The following is a 20,968-nucleotide window of genomic DNA, read 5'->3' as shown; positions in this document are numbered from 1 at the left end:
TTCACTGCAACTAGAGAAAGCCTGTGCACATCAACAAAGACCCAACGCAGCCAAAAATAAATTTAAAAAAATAAATAAATAATTTTAAAAATTTCTACTATACTTTGTTCTTACCTCTTACCTAGAGGAGAGAAAAAAAATGGAATGATTTCCTCATTTTCAAAAAAATGTAAGGGAGGCATGGAGAAGAAAAAAGAGTGGGTAGTATTGAATTAATGACCAAAGGAAGGCTTAGGGCAGCTTTTCTAATTTTACTGAGGTTCAAAGCCTGCTCTATTCCTAGGCTCCTGTCACCAAGGACCTGCTTCTCTTGACCTTTCTCTTCTCCAGTGCTTTAGTGTGTATAGAAAGTAGGCTTTTATAGCTGCTCTTTCAACCATAGATTACTTCCATGCCTTTGGTGCTTGTTACAGAATGGAGACGTGTAAATAGGACAAAGCACTCCTGGGATATGACTACGAGGGAGAGATCGAGAAATATGATCCATAAGGGTGAGCTGGAGATGGAAGAAAGGACACAGTGTAACACGGGGACCTCCCTTCTTGCCATATAGTAATATTATAATCTATTGATTTTACGTCTATGTTTACTCACTAGAAAACCAAGGTCTGTGGACATAATAAAGTCTTCTTGTATGGGCTCTCCTAAGCACTCAATACTTAGACATCAAATCACTGTCTAGACAAGAAAGGTTCATTCAAGGAATATATGCTTATTTAATTCAAGAGAATGTATTTCCATTTGTGGGCATGAGAAAGGAGATGCTGAGCGAAACATGCAATTAGTAAGTGAACATTAGTTAAAATTAGAAGAAGATGTTGAATAAGGTACAGGTTTATCTGGAGAGAACAAAAGGAAATGTGGACCAGTTTCATGAAAGGGAATCCTATCTCCAGGAAGTTTCAAAATGGGAAACTGCTCATATATGCTAGGGGAAAAAGACTATTGCAGAAAGGAGAAAAGAAACATCATCTAATTGGAGCCATGGCTTTAAGGTTTGCAAGAGAGGACCTTTGCTCTTTTCGATTCTTTTTTAGAAAAATGAACAAGGAAGAGAGAAGGGAGGCATAAGAAACCATGTGAAACTGCACTTACCTTAGAGTTTCCACAACAACTTGATTAAATCTGCCTACTTACATAGTAAACAGTTACTATTAAATATTAATATTCATTATGCTAAATATTAACTATTCAGTAATACAGGTTAGGGAAATAGAGAAGAAACCGATTATATACTTTTCCACACTGCAGGTTTCAGTCAGATGGAAGAAATTTTTCCTTTAAATGAAGTTTAAATATTGATTTTTACAGTAAACGTTTTTATTAGAAAATGACTAATTTAATTGCTATGAGACTGACCTTGTGATTCAAAGTATTTCAGATACTTTTCCTTAGCTTAGAGCGACTGAAAAAGTTATTAAATTACCCATAATTTCATCCAGGAACAGGGGAAAAAAAACTCACTCAAATCTGTTAAAAGTAGTACATAGAGGTAAAAAAAGTATTTTCTTGTGAACTACTTATTGAACCCTAGTCATTTCAACATATTAGAATTAGTTCAGATGATGTTCCATGTATACAATCCAGTCATCTAGAAATTGATTTTACCTCCTACTTTCCAATTCTTTTTTTTTTTAAAGTAACATACTTAAATTCAAGGTGTACAATGTGATGATTTGATACATGTATATACTGGGAAAAGATCACCACGATAAGGTTAGTTACCTCATATAATTATGCTTTTTTGTGTGTGGTGATAACATTTAAGATCTAATCACTTAACAACCTCCAAGTATATAATACAGAGTATTATTAATAATAGTCACCATGCTGTACATTAGATCCCCAGAACTTATTCATCTTATAACCTTTGACCAACATCTCTCCCTTTCTCCCACCCTCAGGCAACCACTATTATTCTACTCTGTATTTCAATGAGTTTGGGTTTTTTTAGATTCCACATACAGTGAGAACATAGTATTTGCCTTTCTCTGTCTGACTTATTTCACTTAGCATAATGCCCTCAGTGTCCTTCCATGTTGTCACAAATGGCGGGATTTCCTTCTTTAAGGCCAAATAATACTCCAGTGTGTGTGTGTGTGTGTGTGTGTATGTGTGTGAATGACTGTGTGTGTGAGTGAGTGCATGGGTGTAAACACACATTTTCTTTATCCATTCATCTGTCAGTGGACACTTAGGCTATTTCCATGTCTTGGCTATTGTGAATATTGCTGCAGTGAAGATAGGAAGGAGTCAGGTATCTCTTTAATATCCTGTTTTCATTTCCTTTGGATAATCTTATACTGCTATTTTACTTGATTAGAAACAGTCATAATTCTGCAAGCAGAACCAAAATGAAACACACCTAACTAGACACACACAGTTTCGCAGTCATTCATTAATATTACCTATGTAGTGATCCACTTTCACAGTCACATTATAATGAACACACAAAATCATGATAAGAGTTGGTACAGACACCTTGTTTCCTATAATCTCACCCACTTCACAAAACCACAATTCCATGGACTCTACGTGATATTCCTAACTCCACTGAGCCCATCTCCTAATTCCATAGAAGAATACCAAATCAAACTCAGAAACCACTTACTTCACAGTCACATACAGTCTCAAACAGAAATCGTAACTAATCATCCTACAAGGTTTGTCAGCTTCTTAGAAAGTTAAATGGAAACTTAACCTATTATCAGCATTTTCTTCCACTAGGTATCTCCCCAGGAGAAATGGAAACATGCCAGCGTTATCAAAATACATAAAACCTGGAAATACACTAAATGTTCATACAGAGAAAAATGGAAACACAAATTGTGGCACATTTGCACAATGGAATGCTGTCCAGAAACAAAAGGAATGAACTAAACAACATTAATAAATCTTACAATACTAGGATGAGCTAAAGGAGACAATTGGAATTGTAGAACTGACAAAGCTAAACTACGATGACATGTATCAGAACCATGGCTGTCTCTGCTATGAAACTAAAGGAAAAGGACACCAGCGAACTTCCTGGCGGTGACGATATTAAACGCGCCAAGGGCGTGCATACACTCACTGCGCGTCTGCTATGTGCCATGGGTGTTGGGGCTTTCTCAAGGGCCAAAACTGACAAAAACAACAAAACCCTTGACCCTCTGGTTCACGATCACGGACCTGGGGTCCCGCACGTACAGGCCTGAGTGAACTTCTCGCCTGGTCTCTCTCCTGCCCGAAGTCCCTCCGCACGGCTTCAGCCCTTCTTAGCCCGGCCTCCCTCGGGAGAGATTCACGATTCCCGCCCCGGCCCTCCTCTGCCGGGTTCCCAACTCCCTCTTCCCTCCTAGGCCCGGAGCTTCCAATTCTCAGCCAGCCCTACCCGAGCCAGGATTCTTCCGTTTGCCTCCTCGGCCCGCACCCGGCTTCCAGTTCCCTTTTCTGCCCTCCCCGGCCCAGGTTTGCGATTACTTCCTCAGCTTGGGCTCTCCTTCCTTCCGCGACCTCACCTCGCTCTCAGAGAACCATCACCCGGCTCTTCGGCATCTGGAAGGACAACCAGATGCAACCCCTCCACCAAAGTCGTGCGACCATTGCGCCCTGGAATTCCCGGTAGTCTCGGGGCGGGGAGGGGAGTGTCTCTGCAGCTGATGGGCTCCACGCTCCGCTCGAAAGTCTGGACTTTTTCGGTGTTGGACTACGTTTCCCACAGGCCCCAGAGCCGCCAATGACCTTCGACCTTTGGTTCACCTTCCGGTGTCGTGGTCATTATTGGGTTATACCTGGTGAGTTGAGGTGACGCAGGTTAAGCTGCGGGAGGGGCTGGCGGTGAGGAGGCCTGAAGCTCGGAGAGCGTGGATGGGGCTTGTGGAGCCAGGAGCTTGTGTATGCGTGAGCCGCGGACGACCATGGTTGCGGGTGCTACTGTTTGTGACGGCGTCCTTGTTGAGTGTTAGTTCGCGCCTGTGCGTGCGTGAGAGCGAGGGCTAGAGTGCGTGTGACGGGGCCCTGGGTTGGCGTTACTGGTATCTGATTGGGTTGGTGAGACTGTCAGCGGGGGCGGAGCCTACTGTGTGATCATGGTTAACATGGACGTGGCGACGAGGGTGTCTGACTGACACAGTGACCGAGTGATCCTGTAACATCTCTGTTGTGACTGACTATAAGTGTGCACGAAGTGGAGTTTTAAAATTTTGTTTTCAATGAGCTTGTTGAAATTTGGAGTTTTGTTTTTTTCATCTAGGAGTGTGTAAATTTTTTTTGTACGTGTGTGTGTATAAGCTATTAACACCATGTCCCCAGTACCCAGCCTCGTACTTTACACAGAGGGGGCATTGGTGAAGTGAGTGTTGCCCATCCAGGTACAATTGTAGGTTCCATCGCTTCTTGGAATGTGTTTCCCTGGATTCTCTTCTGTCCTCACACCATGTAGCCAGTTGGGTCTAGCTGTAGAGGGATGGCCATCAGAGTGAAAGTCATGAATTTCACTCCTATAATGAAAGTTCCCAATAGAAAAGTACATACTGAATCCTTGGATTAGCATTTAGGCCTGCATTTGCCTTCAAGACAGGCTTCTGGGAAGACATGAGGAGGAGGGCACAGGTGTAGAATCCCTTCGTGGGTTAAACTCCCTTGGATGCATTATGGAGGCCATTTACACCTTTCACAACCACAGCATTCCCTGAGCTGTGTCCTGTAGAAACTGCTGTGAACTTAGATTCCAGCTCTGGGCATAGGTGATGCTTACCTTTTTCTCTGATACTGGTAAAAGTCAGCATTCTAGTTTCACTCTTACTTCCATCCGCTTGTATTTGTGGTGGGTGATGGGTCATGTCTGATGGTGGACAGTGTGTTCACCACGACTCTTAGCCAGTCCTGAGTCTCACAAGTCCCTTCTTCTTGGTTCTGTAGCTCTGCAAGTTCTGAAGTGGAGAGCATTGCTACTAACTTAATGGCCCATACAAGGTCAGTTCGTGTTTGCTTTTTGTTATCATACATTTTTGTTTTACAGAGCATAGAATATTTGCTTTCCTTCTTTTAAATTTCCCTACCTAATTGTGACTTATCAATTTTCCTGGTTCATAGGACTTCCCTTCCCAGTTAATAACAGGGCCATAGAGATGGGTCCCCTTCTCTCCCAGTGCCTTTCCAAATACCCTTTTCCCTTCCAGTTAATTTACCCATTGGGTAAATCATTCAATTACCGCACATGCTCTTCTTTCCAAAGGATAGCACAGAAATACAACTCATGGAGGATAAATTAAGGGCTTGTTTTAGAATATGCTTTGTTAAGGTTAGGTAGAATAACATAGCAGATACCTTTGGTTTCCAAACAAGGCAAGATAGGAAGTGGTTTGATTTCAATCAGTAAGTGACAAAGTTGACTTTGACATTTAAGAGTGGGTATATGATTGGAGTTTCGTGAAGAGAGGTATGTGTGTACAAGGGCAGGGAGTTTTTCCAGAGAATCCATGGGGAGTTTTGAGTGAGATTTGGCAGTAGACTTTGTTTCAGACCACATATTGGTGTAGACTGTGATAGGCAGTGTGGTATAGTGGTATTTGAGTCTAAAGCAATACTAATGGAAATATAATGAAAGCCACTTAGATAATTTTACAATTTCTATTGAACACATTTTAAAAAGTAGGAAGAAATAGTTGAAATTAATTTTGATAATGCATCTTATTTGAACCAATATCTCTAAAATATTATTTCAACATATAATAACAAATAAATTGAAGTATTTTACATTCATATCTTCATACTAAGTTTTCAAAATTTCGTGCATATTTTATTGTTATAGCACTTCTCAATTTGGATGCTAAATTTTCAGTGGTTAAGGTGAAATATATTCACACCAAAACAATAAAATTGTGTTTAATTGAAAAACATTTTATATTGCTTTTGTATTTTAATTAAAACTAAATTGAAAATTCAGTTCTTTGTTCACACTAGTCATATTTCAATGAGGTCAATATTTATTAGTCTATGTTTTATAATTTCTTTTTATAAAATGTACATAATAATCACATCAGTGCTTTATGGATTTTATGAGAATTGGATACATTAATCTGAGCATAGCCCTAGACCACTTAATGAGTACCTTGTACTTAATAAGTCCTCAAGAAAAAAAATAGTTGTTATTATGTGAAGATTCTAAATATTCCTTATAAATTTCTATAAATGAAGAGTAATGAAAATATAAAGTTAATTTTGATGAGCACTTAAAAGGAATTTTTAACAGCCAGAATTGCAAAAGTCCTAAAATAGAAATTCTTAACCTAAGGCAATTTGATTCCATTTTGGTGCTCACAAAGGACCACAAATCTGTTGAAATTATGTTCAAAATTATTCTATTATATAGTTCCTAACTGGTTTTTTTTGGTATGTTTGGTTTTGTTTGCAGAATGTCTGTAACTTCATGGGGTTATATAAGTGTATATAATCTTAAAAACTAAGTTAATCACATTACGTAAATGTGATGATAATACCATGCAGATAAGAGAAACTATGGAGTTAGTCATAAAAAGAAAAATGATTAATATGTAATATTATACAGTATTTTTACATAGGAAAAAGAACATTCCAAATTGTCAGTATTGTATATGAATCTGTTTTACTAAGATTGCATTTGTAAGCAATTTTATATATCTAAAATATTAGTTTTTGAATAATGAAGTTAAAAATTAAGCCATATGTAATAAGCGTGTACGCTGTACCAAACACATTTCTGCCTTCTTTACACACATTTTCTTATTTAGTCTGAAAATGCTACCATCTTGAATTTTGTTAATTCAAGTACGTGAATAGTGAATGTACCCTACTGCACTGGTGTGATACAACTAAATGATGTTCATAAGTTTGTAGAAGTAATTTATTTCAGTCACAAATTTCCTTCATGTTCCCACTCATTTTGAAGATCTTTTTATTCATAATGTTATTAAACAGAAGGAAAACTTGCCTCCAACTCTGTTAAATCTGTTATGCAGAAATACCTCTCATATATTTCTGATGATGGAATTAATGCAGGTTTGTTGTAAACTATTCAGTGTTTAAGGAACTTGGAAAGTATAAAGTCAATAATTACTCATAGTCCCACCATCCAGAATAATCACTTGTAATAACATAATGTACATTCTTCCAAAATTTTTCTCTCTAGGTATGTGGGGCTTTTTGTTGTTGTTTTGTTTTATTTTTTTGGAGATACAATTGACATATAACATTGTATTAGTTTCAAGTGAATAACATAATGATTCGATATTTGTGTATATTGCAAAAATACCACAATAAATCTAGTTAACATTCATCATTATACATAATTATGAGTTGTTTTTATCCTTGTGATAAGAACTTTTAAGATACACTCTTAGCAACATTCAAATATACAGTACAGTATTATTAACTATAGTCATCGTGCTGTACATTGATCCCCATGATTTATTTATTTTATAACTAAAAGTTTGTACCTTTTGACCACCTTCACCCATTTTGTCCACCCCTTACCCACCATCTCTGGCAACCATCTATCTGTTTTCAGTGTCTAGGAGTTTGTCTTTTGGTTTTTGGTTTTTTCGATTCCACATATAAGTAATATCATACAGTATTTGTCTTGCTCTTACTTATTTCAGTTAGCATAATGCCTTCAGGGTTCATCCATGTTGTCACAAACGACAAGATTTCATTCTTTTTTTAGTGGCTGAATAATATTCCGTGTGTGTGTGTGTATGTGTGTGTGTGTGTGTGTGACATTTTCTTTACCCATTCATCCATCTGTGGACACTTAGGTTGTTTCCATGCCTGCTATTGTAAATAATGCTGCATGAGCATGGGGGGTACATAAGTCTTTCTGAGTTAGTGTTTTAGTTTCCTTAAGATAAATACCCAGAAGTGGAATTGCAGGATCATATGGTATTTTATGTTTTTAATTTTTTTAAGGAATCTCCATTCTGTTTTCTGTAGTGGCTGTACCAATTTACATTCCCACAAACAGTGCACAAGGATTTCTTTTTCTCCACATCCTCACCAGCATTTGTTATCTGTCTTTTTGATGATAGCAATTCTAACAGTTGAGGTGATGTTCCATTGTGCTTTTTTTTTTTTTTTTTTTTTTTTTGCGGTTCGCGGGCCTCTCACTGTTGTCGCCTCTCCCGTCGCGGAGCACAGGCTCCGGACGCGCAGGCCCAGCGGCCATGGCTCACGGGCCCAGCCGCTCTGCAGCACATGGGATCCTCCCGGGCCGAGGCACGAACCCGTGTCCCCTGCAACGGCAGGCAGACTCTCAACCACTGCGCCACCAGAGAAGCCCTTCATTGTGGTTTTGATTTGCATTTCCCTGATGATTAATGATGTTGAGCACCTTTTCATGTATCTGGTGGAAATCTATGTTTTCCTTGGAAAAATGTCTATTCAAACCCTCTGCCCATTTTTAAAATCGAATTGTTTGTTTTTTTGCTATTGAGTTGTATGAGTTCTTTGTATGTTTTGGATATTAACCCCTTATCAGTAATATGATTTGCAAACATTTTCTCCATTAGAAGGTTGCCTTTTCATTTTGCTGATGGTTTTTTTGTTTGATGTAGTCCCACTTGTTTGTTTTGTTTTGTTTTCTGCTTTTGTTGCTTTTGCTTTTTTGTGCTAAATCCAAAAAAAAAAAATCACTGCCAAGAAGGATATCAAGTTGCTTACCCACTGTATTATCTTCTAGGAGTTTTATGTTTTCAGGTTTTATGTTCAAGTCTTTAATCCATTTTGAGTTTTGTGTATGGTGCAAAATAGTGGTCTAGTTTCATGCTTTTGCATGTGGCTGTCCATTTTCCCAACACTATCTATTGAAGAGACTGTCCTTACTACATTGTATATTCTTGGCTCCATTGTCATAAATTGACCATAAGTACTTGAGTTTATTTCTGGGCTGTCTGTTCTGTTCCTTTCTCTGTGTGTGTGTTTTTTAAAAAACCAATACCACATTGGTTCAATTACTATAGCTTTGTAATATAATTTGGAATCAGGAAGCATGATGCCTCCAGCTTTATTTTTCTCTCTCAAAATTTCTTTGGCTATTTGGGGCCTTTTGTGATTCCATACAAATTTTAGGATTGATTTTTTCTGTTTCTCTGAAAGATGCCATTGGATGGGAATTTTGATAGGGATTACCCTGAATCTGTAGGTTGTTTTGGGTAGCATTCTTCCAATCCATGAACATGGAATTACCTTTCCATTTATTTATTTCGTCTTCACTTTCTTTCATCAGTGTCTTATATTTTTTGGTGTACAGGTCTTTCACCTCCTTGGCTCAATTTATTCCTAGGTATTTTATTCTTTTTGATGCACTTGTAAACGGGATTGTTCTCATAATTTTTCTTTCTGAGTGTTCATTATTAGTCCATAGAAATACAACTGATTTTTTGTATATTGATTTTGTACCTTGCAACTTTATTATATTTGTTTATTACTTATAATAGTTTTTTGGTGGAATCATTAGGCTTTTCTTGTATCTAATATCACATCTGCAAATAGTGACAGTTTTGCTTCTTTTCTCATTTAGATGTCTTTTATTTCTTTTTTCTGTTCTCTCTCTTTTTTTTTTTTTTTAACATGTAATTGCTCTGGCTAAGACTTCTAATACTGTGTTGAATGAAAGTGGCAAGAGTGGGTATCCTTGTCTTGTTCCTGTTCTTGGAGGAAAAGCTTTCAGCTTTTCACCATTAAGTATGATATTTGCTGTGGACTTGTTATATATGACCTTTATTATGCTGAGGTATGTTCCCTCTATATCCAGTTTACTGAGAATTTTTATCATAAATGGATGTGTAATTTTGTCAGATGCTTTTTATGCATCTATTGAGATGATCATATGTGTTTTATCCCTCATTTTGTTAATATGATGTATCACATTAATTGTTTTGGGGATGGTGAACCATTCTTGCATCCATGGAATAAATCCCACTTGGTCATGGTGTATGATCCTTTTAATGTATTGTTGAATTCAGTTTGCTAATATTTTGTTGAGAATTTTTGAACCTGTGTATGTATTTCTTCTTTTGTTTCTGCAAAAAGAATTACATAAATTTGCTACATAAGTGAGACAAAGTCACAGTTTTATCACACTTCTAGGCATGTAGGCATAAGTAGAGAGTGCCAGTGGTCACCACGTGATTTGACATATCTAACTTTTCAAAGCTTTGGAGATTACATAGATATCAAATAAACAATTACCAGGAGAACAAATCATGAATCAAGACTGCTGATCAGAGATTCATGGTTTTTTAAGAAGTGGTGGTTTCTTTCAGAGGACATAGGAATGATCTGGGAAATCCAGGTATCATACAAGACCTCATTATACAAATTACACTTGAAAGGACAGTTTTGTAGAAACAGAAATAAATATGCATGTAACTCTCTGTGTTGGACAGGGGAACAAGATTAAGCCTTTATGCTCAAATTGTCACATATTAGATAGATTCTAGTTATATGTCTGCAGCTTTGTGTAGAGGTCAAGGAGATATGTCCTTTCATTTTTGAGAATCTTTGTGACAAATATTATTGAGGAAAAATTGCAATCTCAAGGCTGGACTCTGAAATGAGTTAACATTATAGGAAAGAACAGACCTGAAAATCTCAAATTTCACTGTAGCACAAAGGTGAAGCATAGAGGGAATTTTTAAAAAATAATGAAACAAGGGATGTGAAATATTCTTTACCATTTCATAAATTAGCAGACAGCTTTTATTAGGTATCATTAGGTGCTTTTTATATGGCACTGAAAATGCTTTATGTCTTTTATTTAATTTGGTCCAGACAGCAACACTTTGAGGTAGGTCATATTGTTATTTCCATTTTACTGATGAGGAAATTAAGGCAGTTAAGTAACTTAGTAAAAGGTTACACAGTAACAGCCAAAGATAAGATTTGCAAACTGAATTTTGGATGATAGATTTTATGTTCTTTATCATGATAGTACACAACCTCCAATGATTTTAAAAATCTGATTGTTTGATGAGTAATTCATCAAAATATTTTCCCCCAACATTTAATATGAATCAATGTTATCATTGTTAAATACTGCATAGATATTGCTAACATATAGCTCACCACACTTTAACCTGTTGTCTATCCATAGATATTTAGAATTATCATAAACTACACTGATGTAGGTCATTGTAATAGAATTTTGTCTACTTTTTTATGTTACTTAAGGAAAAATTTCCAGAAGTTGCATTTACAGATTAAATATTTATTAAATGCCTATAATATGCCAATTTTATTCATGTTATTGGTGTGGATATTAGCATTAAAGAGACATAGTTGCTGTCCCTTAACTTGTTTATAACTGATCACATAATATAAACTGCGAATAGGACTAAAACTATAGTAGGGTATGATAATGATCATTAAAGAAATTGGATGACATGCATTTGAAGTTGATGAGGAGAGATGTCATGGAGACAAACCCAAGGCTGTTAGGTTTTTACCAACATATACTAAAGCCATGGATTGTCAGGGTTTACCAAAACCATCCTCAGATTGACGATTTGCTAGGACTCACAAAATCCAGAAAAACTGTTGTGCTTGTGTTCATGGTTTATTACAGTCAAAGGATACAGATTAAGATCAGCAAAGAGAAAAATCCAGGAGAAACTAGATGTGAGCTTCCAGTGGAGTCATATAGACAGCACTAAATTCTGCCAGCACCATTTTGTAACAACACATGTGAAGTAGGTCAGGGAAACTCACCTGAGCCTTGATGTCCAGACTCTTTATTGAGAGTGAGTCACACAGTCATGGAGTAACTGTGTGACTAGGCTTAGCTGCTACAGAGGTCAAATTGATACAGTGCATCCCAGGACCCCTGGCCAACAAAAATAGGTGTTTACCATAAATCGCATTTATAGCATAAATTATCTCTCTGGCATAGCCCAGATATGCTCTTATCAAGCAGGATATTGTAAGGGCTCAGAGGTTGTCTCCCAGGAGCTGTTCAAGGGCCATTCCTTTCTTTGGAAAGAGCAGGGTTTGGGTACTCCAGACCCATTGAATTCATTGTTTACTGCACCCATGAGATATCCATGAACATGAATGGATTTATTTAATAACTTTCATGCTTTAGTAAATTTTGGTAGGTTATAGATTGTTTCTAACTTGCCAGTGAACTACTACCCATGCTCAGATTTCAATCCATAAAGAAGAAATTCTGAACTAAAGAGACAAGAATGAGAGTTAGAACTGGCTTTGTAGTAAGAGGAATATGAGTTCAAAACTCAGCTGTGCCACTTTGTGGGTTTGGTTTTTTTCTGAGATGTAACTTAGTGTAAACTATACAAACCATATTCTAAAACTGGATTGTTTTTAACATTTATGTATATCTATGAAGCCATTACACAGCTAAGATACAGCATATTTCCAACACTCCAGGATGCTCCCTTCTGTTTCCTTCCAGTCATTACCAACTTGCCTTTACCCCCAACAAAGGTAACCAATATTCTTTTCACTATTACAATAGATAAGTTTTAACTAATTTGGAAGTTCATATAAATAGAATCGTACATTATGTACTGTTTTTTTTTTTTTTTTTTGGCCGTGCTGTGTGGCATGTGGGATCTTCGTTTCCCAACTAGGGATCGAACCTGCACCCCCTGCAGTGGAAGCACAGAGTCTTAACTACTGGACAGCCAGGGAAGTCCCCCATTATGTACATTTTTTTCTGCTCTCTTTTGCTCAACCTCATGTTTATGAAAATCATCTGCTGTTTGTTCAGTTTTATTCTTAAGTAATCTTCCACTATAGGAATGTATCTCATTTAATTTTTCCCTACTTCTGTTGATGGATGTTTGGGTTGTTAACAGTTTCAGGACAGTATAAAGAAATGCAGCTAAAATAATTCTTTTACATACTTTTTGGATGGAAAAACTAATTTCTGTTGGGTATATACACAAGAGTGGAATTGCTAAGTCACAGTATATATGGTTTTTTTAGTAGATTGTGTCAAATAGTTGCCCAAAGTAACTGAAATAGTTTACACTCAACAACAAGGGGTTTACAGTTGTAACAGGTGAAAAATGCATAAACTAACTTCTACAGTAGGGGTTAACAAGTTTTTTTTTTCTGTAAAGGACAGATATTAAATATTTTAGGCTTTGTGGATTACACAGTCTCTGTCACACCTACTCAACTCTACCATTGTAGCACATAAACAGCTATAGATGATATGTAGCTTTGTTATATTAATCCTGTTTATCACTTTTCATTCTGTTTATTTGAACCTGTGGATTCAGATTACCATCTGGATTCGTTTCCTTTGCCCAATGAAGCTTTTCTTCTACCTATCTCCTTTGTGTTATTATTGTCGAACATACTACATTTATATATGTTGCAGGCCCAATAATACCTGTTATGTGTGTGTATATATATGTATATAATATATATATATATATATATATATATATATATATATATATTTTTTTTTTTTTTTTTTGCGGTACGCGGGGCTCTCACTGTTGTGGCCTCTCCCGCTGCGGAGCACAGGATCCGGACGCACAGGCTCAGTGGCCATGGCTCACGGGCCCAGCCTCTCCGCGGCACGTGGAATCTTCCCAGACCGGGGCACGAATCCGTGTCCCCTGCATCGGCAGGCGGACTCTCAACCACTGCGCCACCAGGGAAGCCCATGTATATAATATTTATGTATGTGTATACATATATATGAATTACTTTATACAGTTGATTTTTAAAAATTTTTAAATTTATTTTTGGCTGCACTTGGTCTTTTGTTGCTGCGTGCAGGCTTTCTCTAGTTGCGGCGAGCAGGGGCTACTCTTCGTTGCAGTGCGCAGCCTTCTCATTGCGGTGGCTTCTGTTGTTGCAGAGCACGAGTTCTAGGTGTGCGGGCTTCAGTAGTTGTGGCTCGCGGGCTCTAGAGCACAGGCTCAGTTGTTGTGGCGTACGGGCTTAGTTGCTCCACGGCATGTGAGATCTTCCCAGACCAGGGCTCACACCCGTGTCCCCTGTATTGGAAGGCAGATTCTTTACCACTGGACCACCAGAGAAGTCCTGGAAACTTTTAATCCATTATTTATTTGAATATATTAAAATGCGCCTTTCCTCTTTTCTGTTACACTTATTACATGTGTATGCTTAATGGTGTCCAACATTTCTCTGATGCTCTTTTCATTTTTCTTCCTTGTGTTTTCTTCCTTTGTTCTTCAGATTGCATGATCTCTATCATGTTATCTTTAAGTTTTCTAGTACTTTTTTTTCTGCCCAGTTCACATCTACAGTTGAGTTACTCTAGTGAAATTTTCATTTCAGTTAATACTTTTCAACTCCAGAATTTCCATCTGGTGATATTAAATAACTTCTATCTCTTCACTGATTCTTTATTTGATATGACATTGTGATCATACCTTCATTTACTTTAAGCATGGGTTCCTTTGTTTATTGAACATATTTATAATGGCTACTTTGAAGTCTTTGTTAAATCTGGTTGCTTTCTCACAGGCAGTTTCTGTTGTCTGTTTGGTTTTGGCTTTAGTGTTTTTGGTTTATGGGTTATATTTTCCTATTTCTTCACCTGTCTCTTGTTTGTGGAAAGTAGATATTTTAGATAGTTGTAACTCTGGTACTTTTGTCTACTTCTTCTCCCCAGGCCTGTTATTGTTATTTGCTTTCTTATTTAGTGACTGGCTCGATTAATGAAGTGAAATCTATCTCACCCATAGTGTAAATCTCTGATGTTGCTCCTTGGGGTATAGACTTTGCTATTACCACAGTTACCCTTGGATGACAGTGGTTTTGACAGGGCTGTCTTCCAGTGTCTCTTTACCTGACCACACCAAGCTGTTAGGATCCACTGATTGTGACTGATAGCACTATTGTCTTCAGTAATGCTGTGGGGTTACACTGCTTCGCAGACTAATGAAATAAAGTCAGTGTCTGAGATTTGTTCTGACAATAGGAAGGGCTCCCCAAGTATCTTTCTCTGATCCTTTCTGACAAACTAGCCAGCCTACAGTTTAGCATTTAACTCCAATGAATTTTTCAATCTTCTTGCAATAGCCTTTCACCAAAATTTCCAGTGTTTTTGAGAATGTCCTTACCCTTAAACTTCTTCACACTCTGTTGCAAATGAAGGCAGTTCCTTTGGAGAGGGCTCTGGAGGGGATTGGGCAGCAGTCCTAGGTCTCAACTTGCCTCTCGTGGCATGGAACTCCTGCCCTATGAGCCAAGGCAAAGACAGTTGGAACCCCAGTATTCTCAGCAGTGCCACACCCATGGTACAACATACAATTCTTGTGTGGCTACTAGGCAGAAGAAAATCTCCATTCCTTTGTTGCATTTGCCTGAGCAACAGGTAGCTGGGGGCAGAATGAGAAATACTGATGTTCTACTCCTCCCAGGAAGATAGTTATCTGACTGGGAACAGGGCATGAGTGGTGAGGAAGTTTGTGTCCTTGACTGTACTAGTTTGCAGTGGAATCTTTTTCTCACTAGGATGGGATGGACAAGGAAGGGTGCAGGTTAGATTAAGATACTGCAGACTTTCACAGTTCTTAATAAGTTTTAGTAGATTTACAAATGTTTCTTCATTTGCTCTATGTTTTTATATATAATTTTTACCAGTTTCAATGGGGAGCATGTCGGTGGAGCTCCTCATGCTGTCATACCAGAAGTGGAATTCCCTGATCAATTCTTTACAGTTCTAACCATGGACCATGTAAGTTGCTATTTCTCTCTCCTTTGTGAACATTTCATTTGTCTGAATCTTCCCAGAAAGCAGCCCTAAGAGCCTACCCCACATCCCCATAAAAATCCCCATTTTCACTTTCTAGTGAGAGTTGGATTCAAACAGCACACAGTACCTCCTATGTGCCTATCTATTCTCCAAATAATGTTCAACATTCCTATGTGTGTTCAGTGTTTTGTTCAGAGCAGCTATAGGGTAGAAATGGAATCCCTAGATGGAGGCATTTACCAGCCTTTTTCATACTCTTGGGTAGAGAGAAAGAGCAAATGGATCCATTTGATGACATATGGGCAAAGTCTGTACTTCTGAACAGACCTATTTTTCCAGGTAGACTGGATTTGATGTTGACTAGTCTCAGTCAGACATAAATAGATTACTATAGATTTCAGAATTGGAGGAGATCTTATCCAACTTATATGTCTAAATATAATTAAGGCTGATATATTTCCACCAAGCAGACTACTCTGTAGCCACTAAAAAGCATTTAATAAATAATTTTTCATTAGAAGTTATAATTCTTATATAATGTGAAATGGTGATTAACAGTGATGAACTTGGGGTTGTAAGAAAATTTTAAATATTGTTCATATCCCATTTTCTAAGCTAGATATTTTTCCTTTACAGAGGAACGAGGATGTAGAAATTCACTATTATTGATAATACATTCAGCAGGCATGTAGCATGCAGCGTTCATGTATACACTATTTCTTTTAATTTGTAAATTGATTATTTTGTTTATTTCCAGACGTGCTTAGCTAAGAAATCCCATAGCATGCAGGAAGATTTCTCTGAATCAAAAGGATTCTTTAAAGACCTGTAGATAGTCTGGTTTGGAAGCATTAATTTCCTTACTTCCCATACCATAGGCTTCTACCCCTGGCCGATGTACTTACTATTAGACCCCTTCCTGTAATGCAATTCTTTTTCTTTTTTTTTAAATTTATATTATTGAAGTATAGTTGATTTACAATGTTGTGTTAATTTCTGTTGTACAGCGAAGTGCTTCAGTTATATAGATATATATTCTTTTTCATATTCTTTTCCATTATGGTTTATTACAGGATATTGAATATAGTTCCCTGTGCTATACAGTAGTCCCTTATTGTTTATCCATTCTATATAAAATAGTTTAATTCAATTCTTTATTTCTTATCTTTTACTCAAAAATGTTTCCTTCAATTTTACTTATGTGGTTTGTTGTTTCAGGAATTGGTGACATTCAGGGATGTGGTCATCAGCTTCTCTCAGGAGGAATGGGAGTATCTGGATTCTGCTCAGAGGGACTTGTACTGGGACGTGATGATGGAAAATTACAGCAACTTGGTCTCACTGGGTAAATTTAGCTGTTTACATAATTTAGAATATGTTCTATAGAATATCAGTTGACATTCAGTGAACTCAAAGCTATCTTTTAAGAAACTTCATGTAATTTCTATGAAGTCCCTTCTCAGTCTCTTATAATTTCTACCTTCATTTATTTTTGGCTGTGTTGGGACTTTGTTGCTGCGTGTAGGCTTTCTATAGTTGCATTGAGTGGGGAACTACTTTTCAGTGCAGTGCGCATGCTTCCCATTGCTGTGGCTTCTCTTATTGTGGAGCATGGGCTCTAGGCACGCAGGCTTCAGTAGTTGTGGCACGAGGGCTCAGTAGTTGTGGCTTGCAGGCTGTAGAGCACAGGCTCAGTAGTTGTGGCACACGGGTTTTTTGGGTTTTTTTTTACATCTTTATTAGTATGATTGCTTTAAAATGGTGTGTTAGTTTCTGCTTTATAACAAAGTGAAACAGTTATACACATACATATGTTCCCATATCTCTTCCCTCTTGTGTCTCCCTCCCTCCCACCCTCCCTATCCCACCCCTCTAGGTGGTCACAAAGCACCAAGCTGATCTCCCTGTGCTATGCGGCTGCTTTCCACTAGCTATCTGCCTTACATTTGGTAGTATATATATGTCCATTCCTCTCTCTCGCTTTGTCACAGCTCACCCTTCCCCCTCCCCATAGCCTCAAGTCCATTCTCTAGTAGGTCTGTGTCTTTATTCCTGTCTTACCCCTAGGTTCTTCATGACATTTTCTTTTTCTTCACTTCCATATATATGTGTTAGCATACGGTATTTGTCTTTCTCTTTCTGACTTACTTCACTCTGTATGACAGACTCTAGGTCCATCCACCTCATTACAAATAGCTCAATTTCGTTTCTTTTTATGGCTCAGTAATATTTCATTGTATATATGTGCCACATCTTCTTTATCCATTCATCGATGATGGACACTTAGGTTGTTTCCATCTCGGGCTATTGTAAATAGAGCTGCAATGAACATTTTGGTACATGACTCTTTTTGAATTATGGTTTTCTCAGGGTATATGCCCAGTAGTGGGATTGCTGGGTCGTATGGTAGTTCTATTTTTAGTTTTTTAAGGCACCTCCATACTGTTCTCCGTAGTGGCTGTACCAATTCACAATTCCACCAACAGTGCAAGAGTGTTCCCTTTTCTCCACACCATCTCCAGCATTTATTGTTTGCAGATTTTTTGATGATGGCCATTCTGACCGGTGTGAGATGATATCTCATTGTAGTTTTGATTTGCATTTCTCTAATGATTAATGATGTTGAGCGTGCTTTCATGTGTTTGTTGGCAGTCTGTATTTCTTCTTTGGAGAAATGTCTATTTAGGTCTTCTGCCCATTTTTGGATTGGGTTGTTTGTTTTATTGTGTTTGAGCTGCGTGAGCTGCTTATAAATTTTGGAGATTAATCCTTTGTCAGTTGCTTCATTTGCAAATATTTTCTCCCATTCTGAGGGTTGTCTTTTGGTCTTGTTTATGGTTTCCTTTGCTGTGCAAAAGCTTGTAAGTTTCATTAGGTCCCATTTGTTTATTTTTGTTTTTATTTCCATTACTCTAGGAGGTGGGTAAAAAAGGGTCTTGCTGTGATTTATGTCATAGAGGGTTTTGCCTATGTTTTCATCTAAGAGTTTGATAGTTTCTGGCCTTACATTTAGGTCTTTAATCCATTTTGAGCTTGTTTTTGTGTATGGTGTTAGGGAGTGATCTAATCTCATACTTTTACATGTACCTGTCCAGTTTTCCCAGCACCAGTTATTGAAGATGCTGTCCTTTCTCCACTGTACATTCCTGCCTCCTTTATCAAAGATAAGGTGACCATATGTGCATGGGTTTATCTCTGGGCTTTCTATCCTGTTCCATTCATCTATCTTTCTGTTTTTGTGCCAGTACCATACTCTCTTGATTACTGTAGCTTTGTAGTATAGACTGAAGTCAGGGAGCCTGATTCCTCCAGCTCCATTTTTCGTTCTCAAGATTGCTTTGGCTATGCAGGATCTTTAGTGTTTCCATACAAATTGTGAAATTTTTTGTTCTAGTTCTGTGAAAAATGCCAGTGGTAGTTTGATGGGGATTGCATTGAATCTGTAGATTGCTTTGGGTAGTAGAGTCATTTTCACAATGTTGATTCTTCCAATCTAAGAACATGGTATATCTCTCCATCTCTTTGTATCATCCTTAATTTCTTTCATCAGTGTCTTATAATTTTCTGCATACAGGTCTTTTGTCTCCTTAGGTAGGTTTATTCCTAGGTATTTTATTCTTTTTGTTGCAGTGGTAAATGGGAGTGATTTCTTGATTTCACTTTAAGATTTTTCATCATTAGTGTATAGGAATGCCAGAGATTTCTGTGCATTAATTTTGTATCCTGCTACTTTACCAAATTCATTGATTAGCTCTAGTAGTTTTCTGGTAGCATCTTTAGGATTCTCTATGTATAGTATCATGTCATTTGCAAACAGTGACAGCTTTACTTCTCCTTTTCCAATTTGGATTCCTTTTATTTCCTTTTTTTCTCTGATTGCTGTGGCTAAAACTTACAAAACTATGTTGAATAAGAGTGGTGAGAGTGGGCAACCTTGTCTTTTTCCTGATCTTAGTGGAAATGGTTTCAGTTTTTCACCATTGAGGATGCTGTTGGCTGTGGGTTTGTCATATATGGCCTTTATTATGTTGAGAAAAGTTCCCTCTATGCCTACTTTCTGCAGGGTTTTTATCATAAATGGGTGTTGAATTTTGTCGAAAGCTTTCTCTGCATCTATTGAGATGATCATATGGTTTTTCTCCTTCAATTTGTTAATATGGTTTATCACATTGATTGATTTGCATATATTGAAGAATCCTTGCATTCCTGGAATAAACCCCACTTGATCATGGTGTATCATCCTTTTAATGTGCTGTTGGATTCTGTTTGCTAGTATTTTGTTGAGGATGTTTGCATCTATGTTCATCAGTGATATTGGCCTGTAGTTTTCTTTCTTTGTGGCATCCTTGTCTGGTTTTGGTATCAAGGTGATGGTGGCCTCATAGAATGAGTTTGGGAGTGTTCCTCCCTCTGCTATATTTTGGAAGAGTTTGAGAAGGATAGGTGTTAGCTCTTCTCTAAATGTTTGATAGAATTCACCTGTGAAGCCATCTGGTCCTGGGCTTTTGTTTGTTGGAAGATTTTTAATCACAGTTTCAATTTCAGTGCTTGTGAATGGTCTGTTCATATTTCCTATTTCTTCCTGATTCAGTCTTGGCACATTGTGCATTTCTAAGAATTTGTCCATTTCTTCCAGGTTGTCCATTTTATTGGCATAGAGTTGCTTGTAGTAATCCCTCATGATCTTTTGTATTTCTGCGGTGTCAGTTGTTACTTCTCCTTTTTCATTTCTAATTCTATTGATTTGAGTCTGCTCCCTTTTTTTCTTGATGAGTCTGGCTAGTGGTTTATCAATTTTGTTTGTCTGGCTAGTGGTTTATCAATTTTGTTTGTCTTCTCAATTTTGCTAGTGGTTTATCAATTTTGTTTGTTTAGTTTTATTGATCTTTGCTATCGTTTCCTTCATTTCTTTTTCATTTATTTCTGATCTGATTTTTATGATTTCTTTCCTTCTGCTAACTTTGGGGTTTTTTTGTTCTTCTTTCCCTAATTGTTTTAGGTGCAAGGTTAGATTGTTTATTTGAGATGTTTCCTGTTTCTTAAGGTAGGATTGTACTGCTATAAACTTCCCTCTTAGAACTGCTTTTGCTGCATCCCATAGGTTTTGTGTTGTCGTGTCTCCATTGTCATTTGTTTCTAGGTATTTTTTGATTTCCTCTTTGATTTCTTCAGTGATCATTTCGTTATTAAGTAGTGTATTGTTTAGCCTCCATGTGTTTGTATTTTTTACAGATCTTTTCCTGTAATTGA

At 37.4% G+C, this 20,968-nt stretch overlaps 2 protein-coding genes across 5 annotated transcripts in view; one reads left to right on the top strand and one right to left on the bottom strand.

The window, feature by feature from the left end:
• Nucleotides 1-3,607, bottom strand: part of ZNF382 (zinc finger protein 382) — a 34,710-nt gene extending 31,103 nt beyond the window's left edge. Inside the window, exon 1 of the mRNA XM_059999408.1 lies at nt 3,501-3,607. The gene's annotated coding sequence lies outside the window, so the exon portion shown is untranslated. The remainder of the gene's footprint in view (nt 1-3,500) is intronic.
• Nucleotides 3,608-3,760: 153 nt separating this feature from the next.
• LOC132416211 (zinc finger protein 260) overlaps nt 3,761-20,968 on the top strand; it is a 61,156-nt gene continuing 43,948 nt past the window's right edge. The window contains exons 1-4 of one of the 4 annotated variants that reach the window (XM_069540174.1): nt 3,761-3,776; nt 4,903-4,956; nt 15,607-15,700; nt 16,937-17,063. In XM_069540174.1, coding sequence (XP_069396275.1) covers nt 4,943-4,956; nt 15,607-15,700; nt 16,937-17,063 — 235 coding nt within the window. In that variant the 5' untranslated portion in view covers nt 3,761-3,776; nt 4,903-4,942. Of the gene's footprint in view, nt 3,777-4,901; nt 4,957-12,325; nt 12,460-13,512; nt 13,672-15,606; nt 15,701-16,936; nt 17,064-20,968 lie in introns of those variants that run through there. The other 3 variants (XM_069540178.1, XM_069540179.1, XM_069540175.1) reach the window with 3 other exon arrangements.

Source organism: Delphinus delphis, chromosome 20 (assembly GCF_949987515.2).
Source record: "Delphinus delphis chromosome 20, mDelDel1.2, whole genome shotgun sequence".
Taxonomy (NCBI): Eukaryota; Metazoa; Chordata; class Mammalia; order Artiodactyla; family Delphinidae; genus Delphinus; species Delphinus delphis.
This window is presented reverse-complemented; position numbering and strand designations above follow the sequence as displayed.